The following is a 25,275-nucleotide window of genomic DNA, read 5'->3' as shown; positions in this document are numbered from 1 at the left end:
GTGGTTTCCCTAGAGCTGGCTCTGGCCTGTCATCCGTTGATTTGTAGGTTAGATGGTGTTGACGTTTATGATGATCGGAAGATTAACACAGTTTAGTTGTAGAGTATGAAATAAGATCTTGTAGTGAAAAGTTGTGCCTATACCAATTTAACAATGGATTGGGTTATTTCTGATGAATTATCATTAACTGTGGGCCATGTTGTTGGTTGGGTCAGTGCAGGGGCAATAATTGTAGGGGGTGTAGTGCCATATATACCGCAATATAGACAAATTAAAAAAACACAAGATACCGAAGGATTTTCTTTGCTTGTATGTTTAGCCCTCCTAATAGCAAATACATTAAGAATAATGTTTTGGTGAGATTCGATTCTCTCAACTACACCATAATTATATTATAACAAATTAAATTTTTTAGGTTTGGCAAACATTTTGAGTATCCTTTACTCATACAAAGTGTAATAATGAATGTAGCAATGTTTTTAATGATTCACTTATGTGTAAAAGTGAGAAATAGAAACCAGTTGGTACAGGCAAGGCAGCGAATATTCACAGGTGAGTTTGTAATTTACATAATAATTTAGAGCATTCAAAGATATACTACTTCAATGTTTAGTGTCTGAATAGATCATATGTAGCTTTGTTCTTTGTTGAATTCCATTGTATTAATTAAAATTGTTGTTGCCGTTTTATCATAATCATCAGTTATTCAATTATTTGTGAAAAACATCTTTTCTTTGGGTATTTGTTATCTATCTGGTGTTCAAATAGTCAAAAATTAATTAAATGATTATTTGAATAAATAGTAAATCTCATTGATTAATTGCCCAAAATTCAATAGAAGATAATGACAAAAATCAGCTAGGAAATCACGAAAGTAGATTGAGTTTATTGAATTATATCAATATTTACACTGTTAATTGACTAATTGAAAGAATTTTGAATTCAATACATAGAAACTTGCGTTTCTATTATGAAAAAAACTTATTTTATTTACGTGTTCAAAAATAAGCGGTGAATAGCATTATTTTAGTAATTGTATTCATTGTAATTTTTCTTTGTATGTAGTTAATTCCAGCATATTTCTCTGTTCTCACAATTAAGTTTATTGAATGAGTTCAGTCTTCTTATATGGAATGTTTAATATTTCTCAAATTAGGTGTTTGTTTAGTCCCTCATTTGAATTTTATGTTTTGGCAGCCAAACCAGGAGAAGTAGCTCGTTTCATGCAGTTACAGACTAAAGCACCAAGAACATCTCGAACGATTTGTGGTAAATTGCCAGCTAGCAATGCTTTTTTATGCGTTCCTTTACTAATGCATCTTGGGATATATTATTTTGAGAACATTGCCAATCGAAGCGATTTGATCTTATCTCAATCTTTCACCTCTTATCATTCAAAGATTCAATTAGTGACGTGACGTCAATTTGAAGTAAACACGTGTGCCATTTTCATTTTCGTTCCTTTAGGTTCAGTCTCAGAGTAATAAAGATAGATGAAGGAAGCATGTCGTTTTCAGAAAGCAAATTTTGTCCCCAACATGAACTCTCAAATTTGACATAAAGCGCGCGGAAATGAAAACATATCAGTTATACGATATTTCACTCAATTAGCGGGTTTCTCCACAAAGAACGCACTTCTTATGTCCCTTAATGAATCAACGTTTCATATCAACTCAAAATATATTGAAATAAATACCTAAATATATCAGGAATTCAAAAAACAAGCGCGCCAATTGACGTGAAACAACCGATGACACTAGGAGAGCAAAAGTTGCCAAATCTTGCATTTCAGCAGATAGATACAGAAAATAATAAATATTCTGCTTTGTATAAATTCAACAATTAGGAAAAATATTCCAAATGTTCAAATTTACATATTTAATCGGTAATCACTGAAATAAATATATTTCATTCAATATGATATACATTCATAACGATATAGTAAAATTTTGGTTTTGAAAATATATCACATTCCGACAACGTAATCTAACCATGTTGGGGACATGTAGGTTGCCCACTCCGATTATTATTTATTTGTGGACCAAGTGTTTAGGGATAGTTTTATGATAGGGCCTCAATAAACTCATTAAAACGGCAAAGCTGTGAAAAGAAGTAACTACAATATATCTTTGGGGAACCTAAAACGCTGGTTACGTTGCGTAAATTTGCATTTTGACGACCTCTATGAATTAAATTTTTTTCATTTGGTATTTTTTGAGAAACATTGAAATGAAATATATTTGCATCACTGGATAACTTGAATGTATCCAAAATGGCGCGAAATTGAAATGAAATCTTATTGGCAGATCTTCTGAAACCAAAACAAATAACTAACTCGAAAAATACCAGAAATAACAAAATACATAAGCAGATACTGTTTTTTGTTCGTCCCATAGAGTAATAAACATAGATAGAGGGTGTATACGCAATTTTTACATTTCTCCAACATGGTTAGATTACGTTGTCGGATTGTGATATATTTTCAATTCCACAATTTTACTACATATATCGTTATGAATGTATATTATATTAAATGAAATATATTTATTTGAGTGATTCCTGATTAAATATGCAAATTTGAATATTCGAAGTCCGATATTTCTCCTAATTGTCGAATTTATAATAAGCAAAATATTTATTATTTTCTGTATCCAAGCTTTGGAAACGTTTGCTCTCCTAGTTTCATCGGTTATTTCACATCGTTTGGCGCGCTTGAAGTTTGTTTTCAGAAATGTTTAGGTATATATTTCAATATATTTTGAGTTAATATGAAACGTTGATTCACCATGGTACATAAGAAGTGCGTTCTTTGTGGAGAAACTCGCGAATTGAGTGAAATATCACTGATATGTTTTCATTTCCGCGCGCTTCATGTCAAATTTGATAGTTCATGTTGGGGACAACATTTGCTTATAGAAAATGACATATGCTCCATATATATATATATATATGTTTATTACTCTGTGGTTTGTCCTCATTCTTTGTAATGTTATTTTTCTGCATATATTTGGCTGAATCTAGTGCTGAATGTCAAACGTCAAGTGCTATCGAACTTGTAGGTAATTCTTTGAAGCTTAATTGGCAATGTTCTCCAGCGTAGCATGTGAAATACCATCTAGTTAGCTTCGCGAAAAATCCTTGACATAAAAGTGGTCTCCCTAACATTCAATAGCCACCCCCCAATCACCTCCTTGGAAAGGTCGCAGTTATATTCGTTGCTGAGGTAAGGTCGGACCGTTTGACGTTATTAGGCCGAGTCTACACATTCGATGTTGCGTCACTGGATCGATTTCCACTTGAAAAATTGCCTGGAAGGTGCTCATCCGCCTGCATTATTATTCGCGGGTCTCCAAAGCAGCCAGATTGGAAGACTATACCGTGAGCTTGTCACCTATTGACCTAGATGGAGCGAGGGCCTGAGCAATCTTGACACTTCGTTTCCATTTTCGTATACTCCACTTCGATTGTAACTGAAAAGGCGTCGATCTATTTCTCTTTCAATTCGTGTAGGAGGTGACGTTGAAATGATGGCGTGTTGCCGAAATAGATCGATTTCTTTTTCAATTTTTTTCGACTGTTACCTATTTCTACAGGGTTTTCCAATAAGAGGTTTCATTTTGAATAGCGCGCTATCTGGGCAGCTGGCATCTTTTGACATTTGAAGAGTTACATTAATCATTACTAAAAATGGAAGAATACACACTTAAACAACGCAGTAAAATCACTTAAAAAAATGGTGAAAAATTTGCAGTCACGGTTCGCAAAACTAAACCACTTTCGGGTCGTCGTGAAGCACCTTCTTGGCCTGCAAAAACGAATTTGGTGAAAAATTTTGGCTATTGGAGCAAGTTAGTTATGTGAAAAATCGATATCACTGAGAATATTTCTTCTGTAGCTAGTAGTATTGACGAAAACCTAGGTTTGTCAATTCCTCGTCAATCTTGGGAAATAGGCATTCAACGAACGATATTACACCGTCTTTCGCATTAACCATTAGGTCTTAAGAAGGCTTCTACAGTTCAGTTAACACAAGAACATTTATTTTCTACAAACGGCGATATGTGCCACACTAGCAACAAAACAACGCAAACTTTTTTCTTTGGGACCACGTGAAAGATGAGGTTTATGCCAATGCTCCATAATCGATTCAAGACTTTAAAGATGGAATACTTTAAGTTATCGAGGATATACAGTCGCAAATGTGCGAATTGGTCATAGAAAATTTCATCAAAAGAATATGGTGCTGATATCGTTTTCCATCGTTAAAAGCATACTTTCCTCTGCACAATTAGATAAAAATCCATTGGTTGCTCTTAATATACGTGTTTTTTTTTCAATATCGAAATGAAATGTCTTATTGACAAACTTTTTATTTCTTCGTTTCTAACAGCCTTCCGGAAGTAGTCTTCGTACTATTTTATACAGGTGCACGAATTCGTATTATCTTAAAATATCCTCCAACTTATACAGGGTGTGGCGTAATTAATGGATAATCCTGTACTGGCGAATAGGGGAGGTCATGGCTGACCAGAAAATTATATTCAGAAAGTTATATTCAGTAAAAATATCATAGTTTCCGAGATATCGGACAATTTCATTTTTTTTTTTAAAAAGTGCACCTTTACTCACTAATTTCAATGCTGTGATCACAAATCTTGTTATTTATTTGTTTGCAAATTCACTTACTTTTTTCTTTAAGCCTTATTTCATAATCCACATCAATTTGCCATGTTCGAGAATTCTTCACTAAGGTTTACAACATTATGGATTTTAAAGTTTGGTTTATTGCTCCAGCGTAACAATAAAAAGTTTTCTAAATAAATGAAAATTTATCGATGAAATTGAACTGAAAAATGAAAATTTACCGATCCAATCGAACTAAAATTGAGAAATCATTTGCAACATTCTAAAACGAATGTTCGTGCAAAAAAAATTGTAGGGAATCATGTTATTAGTTATATAATTATAGTTTCTATATTTCGTGTATATTTTTGAACAAGTAACGGGATTTCCAATAGGAATGATATAATTTAAAAAGGTTATAATGGCAACACTCTCTATTATTATTTGACATTTCTTATGTCATTTGTGTTCAGTAGGTTTTACCATTTATTCATGGGAAGATACACTCTTCAAAAACTTTTAGAAATAGTTAAATTGTTTTATCAAAATCAGTGCTCGTTTGTGAATACTGAGAAAAATTTTATAAGAATTCATAAACGACATTATTCAGTTAATTCGTATTTGTAGACAAATTTGAGAGTGGATTTCCTTTACATCTCATAATTTCTTGTGGATTTTCATCACTCCAAATTCTGTTCATTTACATAACTTTTTGGCCAAAAATGAGTTTCATCACTGAATAATATCTTTAGATGAAATTGTTCATCAATTCAAGAGCAAAATCAGAATAAAACGATGTTTCTGGTGTTCTAATTGCTTCATTTCTTGAACCAGTTGAATTTTGTAAGGATGTACATCCAATTTTTTTCTTAAAATTCTCCAAGTTTATTGTTTGAGAAATATTTAATTATTGAGAACGACGTGGAACCGATATATTTAGATTTTCTCTTACACTAGCTGTTACCAAATTGATATTCTCTCATGTGCTTGCATTTCTCCATCGTACCTACTGGCACTCTTGTTTATCGTGTGAAAGAAATTCACTCTCAAATTTGTCTACAATAGCTCGAAAAGTGAGTCGATTAACTGAATAAGGTCGTCTAATACTTCTTCTATAATCTCTCTCAATATTCACAAATGAGCACTGATTTTCTTGAAAAAAAATTATAATTTCTAAACGATGTTGAAGCGTATATCTCTCCATGATAAAATGACATAACACAATGACATAAGAAATGTCAAAAAATAATACAGTGTTGCCATTATAACAACTGCATAATTCCTATTGGAAACTCTTTATTTGTATAGAATAATGTTTCTGTTATATTCATCAGAATGGTATGCCAGAAAAAAGGAAAGAAATGTGCTTTTATGAAAATTCTATCTGTTCAGTTCGATCTCTGAGTCATGAATGAACGACAAATCGTAAATGATTATATTTTCCATAAAAAGGTATCACTTCGAAAATTCATCCAGCTCACTAGATTCCGAATTAAAAAGTTCGATTTTTTTTTATGGGAAATTTTATTCACCCGAGCTCACGCTGCGTAAGCTTCCATTAAATGTACAGCGTTTTAATCGTTGCCAATCTTTTTATTTTCGCTCATTACGAGACAGTTAAACGACCATTTCCGTTTATAAGGTCCTCGTCAGCATTTTTATCTTTCCACGATGGAACACCATGTTTGATCTTTTGTTCTCGTAATCGTCCTATTTTCAAGTATCTTTTGAAAGTTCAAAGCCATCATGGATGCGGGCTGCTCCGGAAGATAAGCATTGATTTGTTTGGGAACGAAGGAGAGTTCAATAACAGGGTCGAACTATTATAGTTTGTGGGCATAGATGTGCATTTAATGACAACACGAAAAGAAAAAAAGGTACGCCACTGGGCATTTATTGAAGATGAAGCTATCCACTGAATTGTCATAAAGATACATTTTCAGAACAATTTTCTGAGCTGCAAATGAAAAACCATTTACAGGATGTTCCTTAATTGGAGGTACAGAGGAAAATGAGAGATTCCTTGGATAATTTTGAGAAAAAATAAGTTATGGTGTTTCTTATAGTCCTATTTTTTTTGTGATGGTTATATACTAGTTTATCGAATCTTTATCAAACTTTGACACATTTCGGGTAAATAAGAACCAGATATACATAATATACAGGGGGATTAGTTCATAGGTAAATAACATGTATAATTAAGGTTTTGTTTGTAACTGAGTGAACACTGCCTCTGGGACTTTGTTCTGTTTGTGTTCCAGTGGAAATAAATAAATAAATAGATTCACCGCGATGGCCTATTAGACGTTCATGAAAACCTAATCATAATTTTGTGCTGAAAATTTGCATGTTGGGGTTTGAGACAATGATCTTTCTCCCTAAAATATTTTCAGATCTCTACAACCTCCGGTTATACCGGAAACATACTTCTACTTCCTTATTTCAAATGACACACCCAGTATATTATTGCATCATTAGATAGGTTTTTTGATGATAATTTCAGCAATATGCCATACCTTGGCTAGAAACCAAACGGTTCATGAGTTGATGGAAAAAAATTGGAATCACATTTTTTTAAATATTTCTGCAGAAAAAATGTTCTTCGAGAAAACCTTTTCTATTTTCAATTTTGCAAATACGTTGTTATTATAAGACTGTTTGCAGTTTGGATCAAAAATGTACAGGGCGTTCAAACCGCGAATAGGATCCTTATACTCCGTATTTGCAGAACCGAAAATGATAAAGGTTATTTCGAAAAAAACTTTTTGCAGAAATATTCAAAAAAGTGGGAGTCCTCGTCGCCACCATTTTTTTCATAAGAATCCCATTAACTCATGAACCGTTGAGTTTTTACCCAAGGTATGGCAAATAGCCGAAATTGTCAACAAAATAGCTATCTAATGATGCAATAATATACTTGGTGTGTCATTTGAAAAACGGAAGTAGTAGTCAACTTCCGATATAACCGGAAGTTTCAGAGATCTGAAAATATTTTAGGGAGAAAGATCATTGTCTCAAACTGAAAATATTTCGAGGAAAAACATCATTGTCTGAAATCCCAATATGCAAATTTTCGGCGCAAAATTATGATAAGTTTTCCATAAACGTCTAATAGGCCATCGCGGTGAATCACCCTGTATAATATAACCAAATTATAATCATTTCATAACATATTACTAACTGAATCTTTATAACAATTTGGATTTTTCTGATGATTGCTAGAGAATTATTTGAAATTTTTTTCCTCCAAATCGGTAGCAGATCTCATTGCAGATATGACAAACTACAATCAAAAAGTGTGGTACTGAACCAAGTTTCTATTTAAACGACCAGTGGTCCGCCAAAAAAAGTTCTGGAGGAAAGAAGCGGACATTGTTCAAGAAAAAATATCACCCTGTAGATTTGCATTCAAAATTCGCATATCATATGATGAAAATTTCAAATTTGAATCTCAATGCCAAATTTAAGTTAAATATCTTATAAGGGAAAAGTGTACTGAGAAAAAAAATTAACTTTAAAACCCTATACCTCGAAAACAAAGCGTTTGCAAGCCCACGTTTAGAGCCTTTTTTTTTTAAATTATCCGAGAAATCTGGCATTTTCGTTTGTACCTCCAATTTAGGAACACCTTGTATACAGGATGTTTCCAAATATGGGAGAAAGCTATTTTAAGGGTGAATCTTTGTCAATAATTGAAGGCGGTTTTTGATGCAAACAAAAGTTGTCGGAACTTTCCTTGAAAATTTACAGAAAAGTTGAAGGAATGGCATTTTGGGTCTTACCAATCAGAAGGTTACCTATTTTAAATTTTTTTTTGAGGATCTTTCAAAGAGGTGAAACATGCACTCCCTATTGCATTTTTAATTTTTTAACAGAACTTTTTAAAGAAAAAAAATTCTTAACTTTTGTATTTTGTAAAAGCAATAGTTTCTTATTAAAAGAATTACAACTTTGAGCATGAACAGATCTTTTCTAAAATCTGAATGGAATCGAAAAATATATTAGGTGGCCGTTTCGTTTTCCAATTGGTAGAAAATGAAAATACCATTACTTTAACTTAAAAATAAAAAACTATTTATTTTTTACCACCCTGTATCTAACGTTTACGACATAGGTCCATAGGAAGTTTATTCTTAAAATGACTAGGAATCGCCGCCTTAAATATTATCCTATCATTAAGAAACATCCTGTATACATTTCTCATTGATTCAAAAATTACTAGAATCTCTGATAACGAGAAATCATTGCAAATTGATTCCCTCTATAACTAATCTGCTACACACGATAAAGAGACACCTGCTTCCTCTGATATCCAGCTATGTATAGATAGGTAATAATTGAATGTGATTAATTTAACCTTCAAGATTCGAAGCAACCTCAAGTTATAATAAAAAATTCAAAATCAAAAATGTTTGGATATTGTATTGTTTCATATTAAATTTGAACTGAATTTTAGTTGTTTCATGAATTTCTATATAATATCGATAAATAGTAAATCCTTATCAGTACTTCTGAGAATTGCAAATCACTCCATCAATTCGTAAAGAATTTATACATTGACGTCACACCAAAACTGACGTCAATAAATTTTCTTCAAGTTCATCAGGTGTATGATTGGTTCAGATGAAAAAAAAATGATTAAGATTCCAATTTGTTCACTTGGTTGCCTTTTATAGATACATTAATTAATAGATAGGTATATCAATCAAATAGAATTCATTGCAATAAATTTGTTCTAGATAAGTTTAACTAGTTTCCGTTTTCTTCTATTTTCTATAGATTATGATTAAGATGTCTAAAATACTGGCGTGTTCACCAGTGGCGTAACTAGAGTTGACTTATGAGGGGGGTTTGCTCCCACTTTAAAAAAGCTAAATCTTCCATTTTTTTTTTGTACAGGATACTCCTGATTTTAGTGCAATAACTTTGTCATCGGATAGAACAACTCCTTTCATGAAAAAAGTTCATATAAACATATATCCTAACAAGCTTGGTTTTCGAGATACAGGATGTATTAGTTTTTTACTTATAACTCTAATATTATTACCTTCCTTGTTTTAATTGAAGTCTTGATAATGTAATGTTTGGAATTAGACAAGTGTCTCCTGCTAAACTTACCCAGTGGCGTATATATAGGGGTGCGATGCACCACTGCCTTTTTTTCGAAAAAATTATTTCATTTCTGAAATTAAATATATTAAAATAAGAATGTTTCTTGAATTTTCTTATAGCTTTTCCAGCATTTCCTCTGAGATAATCGAGTATAAAACAAATACTATCCACAAAAATTAATTTTTCAAATTTTCCCATTAGTGATGAATGAAAGTAGAAAAATTGACTTTAATTTTAATTAATTTAATTGACACCTTATACCTACCTCGAAAACGAAGCCATTAAAATCCAAGAAGGCTGGTCCCTTTAAAAGTCGCCACTTTAATCTTAACGTTTTTCAAGAGCAAGTCAGCACAACAGTGTTTTGTTTTGGACATCTTGTGGATTTCACATTAATCGTTTGACGTCAATTTGGATTCTATGGTAGAAATGAGATGCATAGAAAACCTGGTGTGTTTACTTTTTTCTTTAAAACATTCAGATAAAGCGAGAGATTTTTCAGATTTATACCTACTTGATCTCGAGGGATCGCGTCTGTTTCAGATGGCGCATACATCGTTTATATTTACATTTCTCTCGGCTCTCGCTCTTTAGTATAGAACAATAATACTTTATATTCTATGATCGTAACAATCTTCTATACTCTGTCATTATATTCCATTCATTTCATTGAAAATTCGATAGGAACTGAGTTGTAATGTATTGGGAAAGTTTGTAAAGTTTAAAATCGGTAATTCATTGTTGAACGGCGCCAGGCAGATAGCTGGTATTCGAAAATTTCTGAAGAGCGCCACCTTACAGAACTCTAGTGAAGCAGAACACCAAAGCAACAGGTGGATATCTCAAAGAGTCTGAAACAAAATCGAATCAGTACACACACTAGGGATTCTATGCATCTTAGGTAGAAACTTAAATTGTTCACAGAAATGCCTAGACTGCGACAATCATCGAAATAAAAGTTGTAAATGTCAATATTTACATTTACAATAAAGCACTTCTGGCACATTTCAGCATTTTATAAACTACAAAAACAAGTACACATTAGTAGAGTAGTTTATCGACAATATCAGTCACCATGCCCATCTCCCACTAACACAAAATGGCTTATAGCAATTGAAAGACATCGTAAAAATTCTATGGTCTTGACATTTGGACGATTATTGCTTATATATTTTCCATTACCAATTCCGATAGTCGAGAAGAAGTCTTCAAACATAGTAGGTACATAAGTTGCTAGTAATTCATGTTACTCTGGGTTCATGTCATGTAGCATGCGTTTGGGTTCAGATGGCGCCACTATCCAATAGTATCTCTCAGTATCTTCTCCGTTACAGATTTCGAGTTCCGACATTTTTGGAATTGGTCAGATTTCCAGTCGTACATGGACTGTATGCTGGTGTTCACCATACTCATCTCTTTCCTGATGTACTTCCTCATCGACTATCTGATCTTCGTCGAGGCTATTGGCTTTCTTGCAGTGTTCACGGAAGCCATGTTGGGTACGCCGCAGCTGATGAAGAACTTCAACAATAAATCGACGGAAGGCATGAGGTAAGATTTGGGAAAGAGGTTCGGATTAAGATTTGGAAGAATAAACCTGTGAAAGTAATACTTCACTCAATAAGTTCCAGTCCTAACCTATAGAAACATTCGTCTTCGCTTTCGAAATATGCATCAACCTCGGCAATCATTACAGCCAAATTTGATCCCTGAAGCAACTTTTAACTGTTGTTGTCGACGAAGCAATCCGAATAACACCATTGCCATTGTTTTGCTTCCACAATAGTTTTTCCGATAAAAAACGGAGCTATGGAACTCGTTTTTTTCAATTTTTCAAACAACAACAAATGTAACGTCACTTAACCTGCGATATCTCCATCCAAATTCAACTCTATGTTCCGAAATTTGGCACGCATCTTTTTAAGCATACTAAGGGAGAACAGCTTTTCACATGATATTATATCACATATAATTATACTCACAAGTCCTAGTTCTTTGTATTTCTCTTGAGGTTTTTAGGTACTATTCCAATTGTTGAGATTATAATTGGGATAGTTCTCGTTGAAATCATTCCCAGCTGACGCTTTATCTGAAACTCGAGGTCCCTATATTTTGAAATTTTTTCGACCTCCCTTTGACGCATGTTGTTGTTACATATTTGGTATTGCCACGTCGATGAATATTGCCCTCTTCTGATGTTTATCGACTAATATTATACCGGGTATGTTGTGAGGAATGCTTTATCTGTCATAATCGTACGATTCCAGTACATTTAAAGCATTCATTATAAAAGACAGTTCCCAGTTTTACAGTTTTTCACACGTATTACTTACTTGGTTGCCAATTATTGGTAAAGTATCTCCCCTACTGCATCGTGTCTTTCCTTATTTTCATTACCTACAAACATTTATCATCAGACCGTTATATGTTCATTTGTTTGTCACCCATATCGGCATCGATCGTAGGTGATCCTTTATGATATGTTTGCGGTAATTTCTCGTTGAGATTACTTAATCTTGGATGGCTAGAAGAAAACCTTCCATTCCTAAATACATTTCACTAGATATCAGCCAATAGTTCGACGCTGCAATGAAGACTTGCTCTGATTCATCTCGTTGAATTGTCATCCATGTAGGGGCTCTTCTCCCCCGTTTTTCTGGGAGTGTATTGTGATTGTATATAACATGCTCCTTGTGCAGTTGAGAAGGTGTTCATTCGTCTGTTCAGTAAACCTCTGACGTACTTGCTTGATCTCTGAAGTGCACTAACTGACAAAGAAACTGCAACACCTAGAAGGAGCTGTATAGGATAGCAAGAGTAAATGATTGAAATTTGCAGAAGAAAACCAAGGGTTCACAATTTTTGAAATAAATTACACTCCTCAACATGTCTCGGCATTGATACAATAAGATGGTCTATTTCTTCTTGAGTTATATTATCCCAAGCTACCTATACTTCATGTCTCAGAGCCGCCAAAGTAAATTTCCAAGCATTCTACCCATGATGTCTCAAACATGCTCTATGGGCGAAATATCGGAGGATCTGGGCGGCCATTGCAAAAGATTCACATGGGTCGCTTCGAAAATGTTTAAACCAACTCTGGTAACATGAGTTCGGTTATTATCTTACTGAAATATTGGATTCTCGAGCCGGTTAAGATAAGGGAGAACATGGCTCCACTATTTTTCAAAGCTAACGCAGCGCTGTCATGTTACCTCGATCAAAGACTAAAGGTGACCTACTTGAATGTGCAATAGCACCTCATACCATAACGCCTACGTCCGGTATACAGGACGCTCGACATCAAACTGAGGTTCACGTCTTTCTCCCCGACGTCGTCTAACCCTTCTTCTGCCATCATGTGCACCCAAGGAGAATCGAGATTCATCAGAAAAGATGACCTGATGTCATTCCACATTCCAATGTTGACGTTCTCTGCACCACTATAATCGTTGCCGGCGATGCTCAACCGTCAGAGGTAACACAAGATGGGGTCGCTAATGCTGTATTCCAAAAGACCTTATCCGACGGTAAACCGTTCGGACAGTTACAGGATGGCTTTGTTCTCCTAACTCATCAGCCAAAGATCGAGTTGTTGCAAATCAGTCTCTAATGGCCATAAGTCTTAGACGTCGATCTTGAACTTCATTTGTGTCCCTTCGACGTCCGGTGCCTACTTTTCTTCGATTTTGGACATTATCAAACCACGCTTGACAACATCTTATAATAGTAGTTGGATTTCTGTTCGTACAGTTTCTCGAAATGACAACCCGGCCTCCTGTAGACTAATAATTCGACCTCTTTGAAATTCACTTAGCTGGCGATAAAATCCGCGTACACGTGCTCTACGCATTTTAACAACAACTAAACGTCGACTTTGGATCTCCTGGAACAGCTGGTTTGTTGTAAAATTTAAAAAACCCGCAAAAAACGACTACAATATAAAGGTAACAAAAATTGGTTACTGAAAAAACCTTCACGATTTTTTCTCCAAATTAAATCATTTACTCCTTGCTACTCTATCTATGTTTTACCAAAAAAAAAATTTAATTTGAACCGATCCTTCTGGGTGTTGAGCTTCTTTGTCAGTTAGTATATATTTTTTGCTTTCTATCTGTCATCATGTTTCTCATTTTGCTTTGAAAGTTTTCGATATCCGTTTTGTTCCATGGAATTATACCGAAAGAGTTTGTTAGGATTGAAGATGCTTATGTATTGATGACTATCGGCATTATCTTGCTGTTTTTCTGATTCTCCAAATGAACTTAATCGTTAGATCTTCCTGCATTCTTTGATGGTCGAGTTCGCTATTTATTATTGCTATTACTAATCCAAACTCGGAAGATCCGAACGCCCAACTTTGTTCTGACTCTCAACATCTTTCCAGCGTTGGTATGGTGGTGATGTGGACGTTCGGCGACGTCTTCAAGACGCTATACTTCATCTTCCGCGACGCCCCAATACAGTTCTGCATATGCGGTGCCATCCAGGTCACCGTGGACGTGCTGATCCTCCTCCAGGTGTTCTTCTACCGCAACAGCTCGGAACCCGTAAGAACCGGGCACAGTCGTGGAGATTGAGTAGTCATCATCTGGACACACGATGCCGGGCTGAAGAAGGACTCCAAGGACGAAACCGTCGCCGTAGAGAACCACAGCGTGATATCCATATCCGACGAGAAGGAAGCCGACGACTCGTCCAAGGAGAACTCCGCCAGCTACCTGGAGGATCACCTGGAAGACGGAACCGTCTCCTCCTGCTCCAGAGCGAGTCCAGCGAACGACATCTCGCACGTGGTGGACGTGGACGTCCACCTGGACCACCTGGATCGTGTGTCCACTTCGGATAAAAATGGTGATAGTGCCATTCCAGAATCTAATCATTGTGATAATGTAAATAGGGACGCCGGCAACGGAGACTGTTCGAACTTTAAGATAAGGGTAAATAGGAAGACTTTTTCCTGCAAGAGGAACTGTAGACCAAATGAAAAATTGCATAGGCGTACGTTATGACGTCTAGGGTAGAGGGGAAGTAAGTGTACGTGATTTTTCGAATGTTTATAGGTGCCTCCGATGTACCCACGAGTAATGCTACTTTTATTTTGCTGGTAATGGTTAATACTCGATTTATTTTGGCATCTAACCGAATCAACTTTGGTCTTTCGAATTACACTTACCTATATTGAGTTTCATCGACACTGTGACTTCATGACACTAAAAGGCGCGCAAATAAACTTGCTATCTATTTTCAAGCAAGATCCCAGGGCTGCCAGACGTTACTTATTTTGAGATTAGCAATATGTGTCACATCGAGTAATATTTGTAAATACTTGTATCTATACTTGCAAGTTTTAGTATTGAAGGTACATTGAAACATTGCTAAATTTTCCTTCTGATACTTAATTCAGCAGTCACATTTAAAGATCAATTCTTTTTAAATTCTTCAATTTCAAGCCTCATTTGAATGCTTGGATTTTTTCAGTCCAACCATTAAATTTTATGATCACTTTAAAATTTTGAAGAATTCAGTAGGTGTAAGTGCCTGATGATGTTCCAATATCAATTAAATGCGTCACAATACTCAATAAACAAGTGTAATTCAACACACCAATTGTCATTTTATTATTAAATCAGTAATAATATCTGCACTAAATTCTAGTGAGGATGGTTTTCAGACAATATTTCCAGTATTATCCTGATTTTGCTAACATTTTTTGATTAAGACATTGTAAAACGGGCTTCCTTTGGTTTACTCAGATGGATAGACTTATTTGAAACGAATATACTCCATTCATTGATATTTTGATATCAAATTGAATAAAACCAAACTTTCTGCAAAGTTGTTGTCTAACTTGAGTTTGTCTTAGCTTTGCTTTTAGAAGCGCTCAGGTAGAGTTGACAATAATAACCATTGCTTTTCATTTCAAGGTTTACACCTTTTGAGTACAAATAAAGTGCAGAAATTAGTATTTTATAAACATAAACTTAGTTTTCCATTTTTCTTCATTTTTTTGAAAACACAATTACTCGTGGGTATAAAAATAAAGTTTTAGATCATAATGTGAAGGACCTGATTCATTAGAATCCTTTATTTCCACTCCTAAGTACAGGGTTTTGAGAATATATCCCTCTCTTTATCTCCTTTTAATAATGCCTCTAGTCCTCATCACCATAGGATATAAAAAGCCTTTGAACTATATTTTCTCTAAATTAAGAAATTTTAAAAGACTATTAAATGAATTTGTAGATTACTTTTTTAGTAAATCTGTAATATATGTATATTTCCAGTTCGAACATCACAGATATCTCTAAGAGCGTGTATATTTTAATGTCGAGAAATTTTATTTATTTATATTCAGCAAGTGAATATATGAAAAAAAAATCTCTATCTATAAATTGATATTTTATTAATTCCGAGATTATTTCTGTTTAGATATGTATTTATTTATGTGCTTGCATTTATGACATGAGAATTGTGAGGAAATTAAAATGATGTCAACAGACTTTATCTCTAATTTATATTAAACTTCCATAATATTTGTTTTCTATAAATAATTCAAGATTGGTGGTCAACCAACTTGCATAGTTATCTATAATTTGATGTATGGGTATTCTAGAATCATTATCTCGAGGAAATTCATCTAACTAAAGGATCGCCCTTCTTCAACAATAGAAAACAAACATAAAAAAATCATTTAGTACCAAATAAATAGAAATTAATTTGTAATGTTCCATTTAGTTCTGTTGAACCAAATGAAATTTTTAGATGTGATTTTAGTTTATTATGTTTAACGGAGGCAGCTCTCCAAAGAATAATTTTCATTCCATATTAGACGAATGTGAATATATTGTGATTTTTTTAGAATCATATTGGTGCCATATTATTTTTTCATGTAGAAATGTATATAAATAACTCCATAAAATGTTATAATGGTTCGATATTCGAATAAAAAATAAATAAAACCAATGATAGAGTGATACTGCAAAAAAATATATATTTATTTGTGATTTTATCACTTTAGTTGAATTTCTAATTCGATGTTATTGTCGATTATAATGAATTTATTGCTTTAAAATCTCTGAAATATAGGCAGTAATGCTTTTCTTATGAGCTAAGAACATATCACTAAAAAATTTCGATCAACTTGAATTTGGATGTATTTTATTTTCAATTTCATATAAAATATATCTTACATTATTATTTTCCTATATTGTTTCAGCTTTGTCAACTTCCTGGGTTGTCTTCTCTTTTGTGAATATATTTTGTAACTTGACTCTAGAAAATAAAGTATATTTCCCAATGTTTTTATGAATATAATTTTGTTGAATTTTTAATTTATCTCAAGTGTGTATTTCCTTAGATTCGAAAAAAGGAACTTGAAAAAAGTATTTAAAATTCTTTTTCAAAAGAGTAACTAGATACTCAAGGTAACTAACTACTCATATTCTTTCAAAAAATAGATAATTTCTCCAGAAACTACATATTTTTTAAATGTATGTATCGACTAAATGTTGAAAATAGAAAAAAAAAATTGACTTGTCCCCAGGAGTATTTGAGCGTCATCATTCATGCACTAATTTCTTACAAGCTCATTATTTTTCTTTAGGCTATCTAGATTTTTAGGAATTTTTATGAAAATTCAGCATGGACAAACTAAATTTCAACCGAATCTGCTATTACGGAAATATTGGGTAATTTTTTATAATTGTCTTGAGTTAAATCATGACTTATTTCTTTAAAAATAAACAAGAATAGTGGGAGGTCAAATCTAAAAAACAATAATGACGCTAATAATAAACATTCTTAATTTTTTCTGCTTGAATGTTCTATGGTTCTGGAAAACGCGATCAATATAAAATTTTGAACGAAATTTGAAATTGTAGATCAAATTAAGAATTGCGAATTCGTAACTTTGAAATTATCAGGAAATCAAAATTTTAATATTCACGGAATATTTACGGAACCACTTGTCTGATTTTGCCCATTAAAGAACTCATCTGCGACATTCCAGATCCCAGTCTACCTTGAAAATTTCTAGTTTCCAGACTTTTCTGTACGAGAGTTATAGGACGGACGGACAGAATTTAATTTTAACAAGGATTCGTCATCAGTGAAGTCGAATATTTGACCCTTTGTGAGCTGACCCGGTTTAAAAATTTGAAAAATACAGTTAAAAACTCGAAAAATGTCTCCTACTGCAATGATTATATTTGATATATGTTTTCTGTTCAAATGATACTAAACAAGAATAGTTGCCTCAAGTAATAAATTATACCGGAAATTTTATAAAATGTGTACAAATAACAAAAAAGTTAATAACATTTAATCACCCCCACCCTTATGGCCGGTTTACAATAGGGTGAATCTGCAGGTGTAGAGTTGCTTGGAAAATCGATATTCCTATCTGCCCATAGAACAGAAGCAATGCGTCAAGCAATTTGAAAGAGAGCTTGCACCACTACATTCACCCCACGCCTACTCGCTATTGTAATCAAAATAAAATCTAGTCAATGGATTTCATTCACAAAGGTATGTACCCAATATTCTGACTTTTCTATTTAAGCAATATCGTGTCAATATCTGATATAAACATTTTCCTTTAACTGGCCGTTTTCGAAACTAGATTTCAGATGCTTCTAGAACATTTTTACTGATGATTCCGGACCTATATAGAAATAAGTAAACTTCCTACGCAATTAAGCCATCGAATTGACCAAGTAAATTGATTAATTGCCAAGGAATAATGAAGAATAATCTTAGTACGATAAATTGATGAACCCTGGGCCACCTTTACGCGACAGAAACAGTTCTTGCTCATAAATATTTTCTGTTTGGGTGTTTGAATATGAATAGGATGTTGTGATATCTATTCTGAAGGTAACTAAAAGATAATTTCAATGATTTTTTAAAATTTAATCGAAATGTAATTTGGCGGAATGAAATTATGTCAGTCCTGTCTCCATATTTGTTTTGCTTATCAATCATCCTTCTAGCTTCTTGAAATGAGCTATTGTCAATATAGTGTGGGGGTGTATCTGGAATTTATAGATAGGAGAAAATTAAAATATCTGAAATTATTAAGTGGGATGAGATGTTGTGTAACCTTTACAAATCTGGAATTTCCTGTTTCATTATATTAAATAATAGTTCTTAAGTGGTATGAAAAATCTTTTAATTTTTTTAAGAATATGATTTTATTGAGGAAAAGACGTGAAATATCTGACAGTTTTTTGGAAAAATATCGGATATATTTATATTATGGACAGCGATAGCGACTAAGAAGTATTATTTCCCCCGGAAATAAGGGAGGTGTCAAAAAATAATGATTGTCAGAAAAATAATTTTGCTGCCTAGGCAGAAAAAGTAAAACTTTGATGATTGATATGTGTCTGCAGAATTAATATTTAATTTCAATCAAAGAAAAATATAGATTCATATTTTAATTTATTCTACATTGGATTAGATTTAATTAAGGAGGTTTCGTTTCATTGCGACCTAATCGTCTTATTGTGCCCCCATCAGAGCACATAACGTGATTTACCAGCTCGCCTTCCAGTTCCAGAGTTCTGATAAACTCCAATATCTGGGATGGCTTCAAGGAGGCTAATTCATCACTTCTACAAGTTTCGTGTCCAGAGCAGGTTTTGCGTTGGCTAGCGATAGCGAGGCATTCCGTCACCAGGTGGTCCGGAGTTTCTTCCTCCTCCCCACAGAATCTGCACTCGTTATTTTCTGTTAGACCCATTCTCATGAGGTGTTTCCTAAGGCGACAATGCCCTGTGAGGAATTCATTGAGGATCTTACTAAGATCCAGATTCTTCTTGGATCTTGTAGAGTCAAATTTTCGAAGAAACTTTTTGGAGTGATCCAAACCAGGAAGATTCCGCCAGAGTTTTTCTCTTTCTGTTATCTCCTTTTCCTGAAACTCTTTCTTGAAGGTACATTTGTCTACACCACAGAAAGGTTCCGGGCTGATGAAAGGAGTTTGTGCTCCTTTTCTGGCAAGTGTGTTACCCTTTTCATTCCTCCTAATTCCCGAATGGTCGGCAACCCAGATTAAAAAGACATTGTGTTATTCTTTCCTATTTCATTGAGTTTTCTTCGGCACTCCAATACCATTTTAGAATGGATGATATGTGAGCTTAGGGCTTTAATTGCAGCCTGACTATCCGGAATGTATCGCTATGTCACATTTCTGATAATTTCTTGCTATGTTAATTTCTATTGCAAGTATCTCTGCCTGAAAGACACTTACACAGTGACCTAGCGATATTGAGCATTTGGTACCAGTCCCGAATACTCCAGCGCCAGTCCCCCATCTGTATACCATTTGATGGTGTTCTTTTAAGGAACTAGGATTGTGGACTCCTTTTCCCAATCTTCTTTTCTACTTAGTATCGTAATGAAGGTTTTTTCGATGATAATTTTCGTTATCATCCCGTCACTGGGAAGGTTCACTGATATAGGTGATATATAATTAGTCAAGGAGGCCAGGCTATCTTATTCCCAATTCACTCATTACTGGTACCTTCCCTGGATAGTCTTAGATACCTTAGAGTGGCCTCATATGCCACTCTCTCTATCACTAGATGAAGAGGTGTGAGATCTGTGATGATCTCCAATGCCCTAGTTGGGAACGTTCTCATAGCTCCAGTAATACAAACACAGGCTAACCTTTGTATTGTATCGAAGGCTTTCCTCGTGCTGTTCTGACTTGCTCTAGCATGCCAGACTATTGGCCTATAGGTTATTATCGGCTAATTTATTCTATAATATGTATTTAATTTTTCGAGTTGACAGTGGACCCAGATCATTTTTTCCGAAATACGAATAAGAGATTGAAATACTCATCACTCCAAATCTATGACTGAGGAAAAAATTATTATACAGGGTGTTTCATAATTCAGTATCAATATTTCAGGGGCGTTTTTTTCAAATCAAAGTAAGATCTGCTTAGCTTAAGCTTCAGTAGATTTCCGTATTTTATCCTGTGGAGCTCGCATAAAATTGTAATGTAAATATGATCAATAATGATAGCGCCACCTACATGAAAAGTTAATTTTAATTTTGTAGCTCCATCCAACGAACCAAAGGGAAGTATAGGCAATCTCGAGTTTACCTCCTTTTTGTAAATAATACATTTATTGTTTTCGCCATCTATATTGGGCAGAATCGTGAAAACTATTTAATTGACTTCTCAAATATTTACAATTTTCGCAGATCCGATGGATTAGGCCCCTTCTGCTTCCCCAAACAATCAAAATGAACGGACGTCCCAGGGAAAAAGTGGCGGCGATGTTCCGCAAGATCTTCAAATCCTCCAGGAATAGAGATGGCGAAGGTCCAAGCAAAGCCGCCGGGGCCTCTGGTAGTGGTTCCCCAGCCAGACGACTCCTTAGGGGATGCAGAGATCAAGTAACTCCAGCTGCTCAACAACCATCCCAGGCGTTCAAAAAGGGCGATGAGCTGCCCCAACCCAAAAACGTACGTGCCAAAAGACTCATGAAGGAATTCCGAGACCTCCAAAGGTCTCAGAACTCCAAACCTGACCCGGTGTTCACCGTGGAGCTGGTCGATGACAACCTCTTCGAATGGTATGTCAAAGTTTTCAAAATTGACAGTGAAAGTGAACTCGGAAAAGACATGAGAGAAATGAACATTAAGTATATTTGGTTGCACATTATGTTCCCGGACAATTTTCCTTTCGCCCCGCCTTTTATGAGGGTTATGTCCCCAAGAATAGAGAAGGGTTTTGTTATGGAAGGTGGTGCCATCTGCATGGAGCTCTTGACGCCTAGAGGCTGGGCTAGTGCGTATACTGTGGAAGCTGTCATCATGCAGTTTGCAGCAAGTGTGGTTAAGGGTCAAGGGAGGATCCAGAAGAAGAAAAAAGGCCAGAAAATGTTCAATCGATTTGCAGCTGAGGAAAGTTTCAGATCTCTAGTCAAAACCCATGAGAAATATGGATGGGTAACCCCAAGTCTAGCTGATGGTTAAGGTATCAATACATGAATTATTCTTGTTTTTACGGTGGACCATGGGGATTTATCAGATTTTAAATCAGGAAAGATATGATTGAAAATCATACAACAGGGAAATGATGATTAGTGAATTGGTTTGACTGTTACTTAATAGAATTCTATAAACTTCATCAAGTTATTATGGTGTGATAAGTGCTTTGTCCATTGGCAAGTTCTTGTTTTTCTCATTCAAAGTAGCCTGTTTAACTAAGCCAAGAACATAGTTTTGAAACCATGAATGAATCAATTTGAACGAATACTGCTCCACTACAGCTCTAATTTCATTAGGGATAGAACGTACTTGCTCCAAATTTTGAAATTTTATAGGATAATTAAGAAAAACACCAAAATAACTACAAATTCCATTCTTCAATAATTGTTTTCATACATTCAACATAATCATATACAGGGTCATTCACAGGTCAATCATTCGACATTTTTGAAGAACCTAATGAAATTCAGTTCTGCATTATCATCGTCATTTTAAACGTAAATATCTCCATTGTTATTGCACTGGAAGTTGAAAAGGAAATAATTTCGTGTAAATTTTTTTCCAATTTATGAGCTAAATGATTACAATTCATCTAAAACATTATTTCAATTGATCTAGTTCTAAAGTCTATTTGTGAATGACACAAGTATGTATTTTCAAAATGTTTAGAAAAACTGGTGGGCCCAAAAACTATTGACTTCTGAACGACCAGCCTTCTTTGATTTAAAGAATATTGACAATACTTCAGTTGGTTTCCGCATCTTTTCCTATAGCGCTCGCATCAAATTATACGCTGTCATCTCCACCTATGAAAGAAAAGGGAAACTTCGCCAATCTCGAGTTCAGGAGCCTGAATTATCTTGAACAAAATATGATTTATGGATACATCAGTTTTTCTAGACATCTTAGTTTTTTATGTTGACATTTCCGTAGACTTCATGATCTTGAATTATTTCAATGTAACTAATCATCAAGAAAAATTAGAAATTTAATGTTATTTTTAGATGTATGTATATGTGTTCATCATGAAATGTTCAACCTTAGAATCAAACAATATTCTTACCTCTTATATAAATATGTATTCTAAAATTTTTATGTGTACCAGCATTTATATACAATAAGATTTGTTGTACCTAACTACTCAATTGTGGAAAATGTGTATAAAACATACCATATTATAATATAGAAGTGAATAATATGATGATATCGAAAAGTTTGTCTATTTGATGTATTTCAATAAGTATTCGAATACATATGTCCAATTTAATGAAATATTCATTAAAATAATCATCAAAGTAAACATTTTGCCAATTCGCTCATGAATATATTTTATACAAAAAATGTACAAATAAGTTTTTAGATAATAATTACTGAACAGTATTGAATTTTGGAGAATGTTTATAATTCTGCTGTTTTTATAGACAAATTAATTAGTCTTCCAATGTGATAGGCTTTTCGTTTGTTTATGTAATTGTTGGAAATAAAATAAATGTATTCGGTGTTTCGAGCAACATTTTTTTCAAGAACTGACCTGCAGTGTCTAACAAAGATTATATACAGAAAACAACAGGACACTAGCTGTCCTAGAACAGAAATTCTAAGCTTTCAAGAGTTCTGAGAGTCACACACCTAGGATAATCGGTATAGAAAAAAATATTGGAGAAATATATTTTTTAGGCTGAAGGACCCTAGGTCGATAGCCATTTGTTAATAACTAACAGGTACTACTACCATAGTATAAGCAAAGGATTCCTTATACTATGATACCACCACTACAATTTTTTTTTAATTTTATTTTCATCTTTTTCGTAATATATATGGTCAATATGATATATTATTGACATGACTATTTTAATGTTAATCCTATATAAACTTGAAGTTATACAAAAATTAATGTATACATATTCAATTTTCATTAATCGACTATTTTCTACTGTAAATTCGAAGAAAACATAATTGTATTTTATTCTATGAACTATACAATAACCTAAAAAATTGATCATTTTCTGACATTATCTAGCTTTTGATAGAGAACAATTTTGGATGAAGCCAAAATTCTAATAAGAAATAAGTAAATTATCATTCTCAATTACTCAAAATGCTCATCAAAGTAAAGGTACTTATATTCAATTTAATAAGGAATGTAGTAGGAGTGTTATTGGATAACAAATTTCGACAACAAACCTTTTCTTTTTTCAAAATATCATTCTCTTCATTTTACAGACCTTAACCGGGAAGGAAATCGAAATTGATATCGAACCAACGGATAAAGTTGAAAGAATAAAAGAAAGGGTCGAAGAAAAGGAAGGAATACCTCCTCAACAGCAAAGACTGATTTTTTCAGGAAAACAAATGTGAGTATAGACAATCATTGAGAGTTATGAATTTTATAGCTTTAGAATCTTGAAAAAATCTATATACCTTTTTCGAAATGTTCACCCAAATGTTTCTATTTATTGCAACTTCATGTTAGTACATGACTAATCAATTTTGACCCTTACAAATCTAATCCACACTAATTTTATAGGAATGATGAAAAAACTGCCCAAGACTACAAAGTACAAGGAGGTTCTGTATTGCATTTAGTACTGGCTCTCCGTGGAGGTTTACTTTCATGAAGTTTCTTAATTTATTCAATTTAATGTTTTTCATGTAATCGTCTATAAGTATCAATAAATATTTGTTTTTCTAACGATGCTATCACAGTTTTATCATTTGAACTTTCTTCAAGCTCATTAATGTATGGCAGTAAAACTTAGATGATGCATATTATTTTAGACAGAGAAGGTAAAATATTGTCTGATCTATTTTTGCCACAATTACATAATTTGTAATATTGAAAACCCAACAGCTCATAAGGGAATTCAACATAGTGTTCTTTTTTCAATGGAAATTGCGAGACTGGATATTCTTGCAAATTTATGATATCTTTTGAATTAAGTGTATGGTTTAAATTGTCATATTAAGACCAGTTTTTATGAATAATAAATCTTGTATATTTAAATATTAAATTTTTGTGAATTCTGAAAGATGTGTGAATGAAACGTATTTTAAAAGCCATCCATAAATTTGAAACACTATTATTCAAAGATACTATTATTGAGCAATATTTCACTTACAACTTTGATGAGCAACTTTGTTTCTTTTGAGTGTAATGATAATAATGAACCACTATAAAGTTGGACAATGACGAAAGTCAAGGCTATGTACCAATATATAATAATAATAACTTTGTGTCAGATTTTTATCAGCCGATATTTCTTCGAATTCGGAGCAATGCAGTGGAAATATATATTTATTTGTTACAACTTGTTTTTGGACATTGTAAATCTTCTTTTACTGGGTTCAACCAAGATTCATAGCATAATGTATTTTAAGCAGAGATAATCGGCTTCGAATTAAGTTGTAGGATGTTTTACTTCTACAAAAACTAGAAATAGGTAAAAGAGTAATTCTTGACATATTATCATGGGCATTGTTTCCTTCTCATTAAACGAAGGCTATAGTATATTTCAAATAGGTGTCGTT

General features: G+C 33.7%; 3 protein-coding genes and 1 long non-coding RNA gene across 6 annotated transcripts; 3 read left to right on the top strand and 1 right to left on the bottom strand.

Moving 5' to 3' along the window:
* The first annotated feature begins 38 nt into the window (after positions 1 to 38).
* LOC123677572 (solute carrier family 66 member 2) lies at positions 39 to 17,039 on the top strand. Of its 2 annotated transcripts, XM_045614173.1 has the most exons (5): positions 39 to 356; positions 416 to 552; positions 1,198 to 1,269; positions 11,070 to 11,286; positions 14,123 to 17,039. In XM_045614173.1, exons 1-5 carry the CDS (start codon positions 154 to 156, stop codon positions 14,313 to 14,315), a joined length of 822 nt encoding a protein of 273 aa, XP_045470129.1. In that variant the 5' UTR covers positions 39 to 153; the 3' UTR covers positions 14,316 to 17,039. The 2 variants fall into 2 exon arrangements, with proteins under 2 accessions (XP_045470129.1, XP_045470130.1); XM_045614174.1 differs by lacking the exon at positions 1,198 to 1,269 and having other exon boundaries at positions 40 to 356.
* Positions 17,040 to 18,157: 1,118 nt separating this feature from the next.
* On the top strand, positions 18,158 to 22,137 carry LOC123677967 (ubiquitin-conjugating enzyme E2Q-like protein CG4502). 2 transcript variants are annotated; one of them, XM_045614725.1, is made up of 2 exons: positions 18,158 to 18,264; positions 20,956 to 22,137. In XM_045614725.1, the coding sequence occupies exon 2, from the start codon at positions 20,998 to 21,000 to the stop codon at positions 21,730 to 21,732; it is 735 nt and encodes a 244-aa protein (XP_045470681.1). In that variant the 5' UTR covers positions 18,158 to 18,264; positions 20,956 to 20,997; the 3' UTR covers positions 21,733 to 22,137. The 2 variants fall into 2 exon arrangements, with proteins under 2 accessions (XP_045470681.1, XP_045470682.1); XM_045614726.1 differs by lacking the exon at positions 18,158 to 18,264 and adding an exon at positions 18,327 to 18,612.
* LOC123677969 lies at positions 22,106 to 25,227 on the bottom strand. The gene is made up of 2 exons (XR_006747173.1): positions 24,867 to 25,227; positions 22,106 to 22,606 (listed from the first exon to the last, which is right to left on the bottom strand). It is a non-coding gene; the product is annotated as an uncharacterized LOC123677969 (long non-coding RNA).
* Positions 23,706 to 24,447, top strand: LOC123677968 (NEDD8). The gene is made up of 3 exons (XM_045614727.1): positions 23,706 to 23,863; positions 23,971 to 24,101; positions 24,275 to 24,447. Exons 1-3 carry the CDS (start codon positions 23,846 to 23,848, stop codon positions 24,363 to 24,365), a joined length of 240 nt encoding a protein of 79 aa, XP_045470683.1. The 5' UTR covers positions 23,706 to 23,845; the 3' UTR covers positions 24,366 to 24,447.
* Positions 25,228 to 25,275: the final 48 nt, after the last annotated feature.

Source organism: Harmonia axyridis, chromosome 4 (assembly GCF_914767665.1).
Source record: "Harmonia axyridis chromosome 4, icHarAxyr1.1, whole genome shotgun sequence".
In the NCBI taxonomy this organism is placed as follows: Eukaryota; Metazoa; Arthropoda; class Insecta; order Coleoptera; family Coccinellidae; genus Harmonia; species Harmonia axyridis.
The sequence above is the reverse complement of the archived record's forward strand: the minus strand, read 5'-3'. Positions and strand labels throughout refer to the sequence as shown.

Bases quoted from the DNA above. Each gene is read 5' to 3' on its own strand.
- LOC123677967 (XM_045614725.1), top strand. From the start codon at position 20,998: ATGAACGGACGTCCCAGGGAAAAAGTGGCGGCGATGTTCCGCAAGATC.
- LOC123677968 (XM_045614727.1), top strand. The intron at 24,102-24,274 runs GTGAGTATAGAC...CTAATTTTATAG, and splicing joins ATTTTTTCAGGAAAACAAAT to GAATGATGAAAAAACTGCCC.
- LOC123677572 (XM_045614173.1), top strand. From the start codon at position 154: ATGGATTGGGTTATTTCTGATGAATTATCATTAACTGTGGGCCATGTT. The intron at 357-415 runs GTGAGATTCGAT...TAAATTTTTTAG, and splicing joins ACATTAAGAATAATGTTTTG to GTTTGGCAAACATTTTGAGT. The intron at 1,270-11,069 runs GTAAATTGCCAG...TCTCCGTTACAG, and splicing joins AACATCTCGAACGATTTGTG to ATTTCGAGTTCCGACATTTT.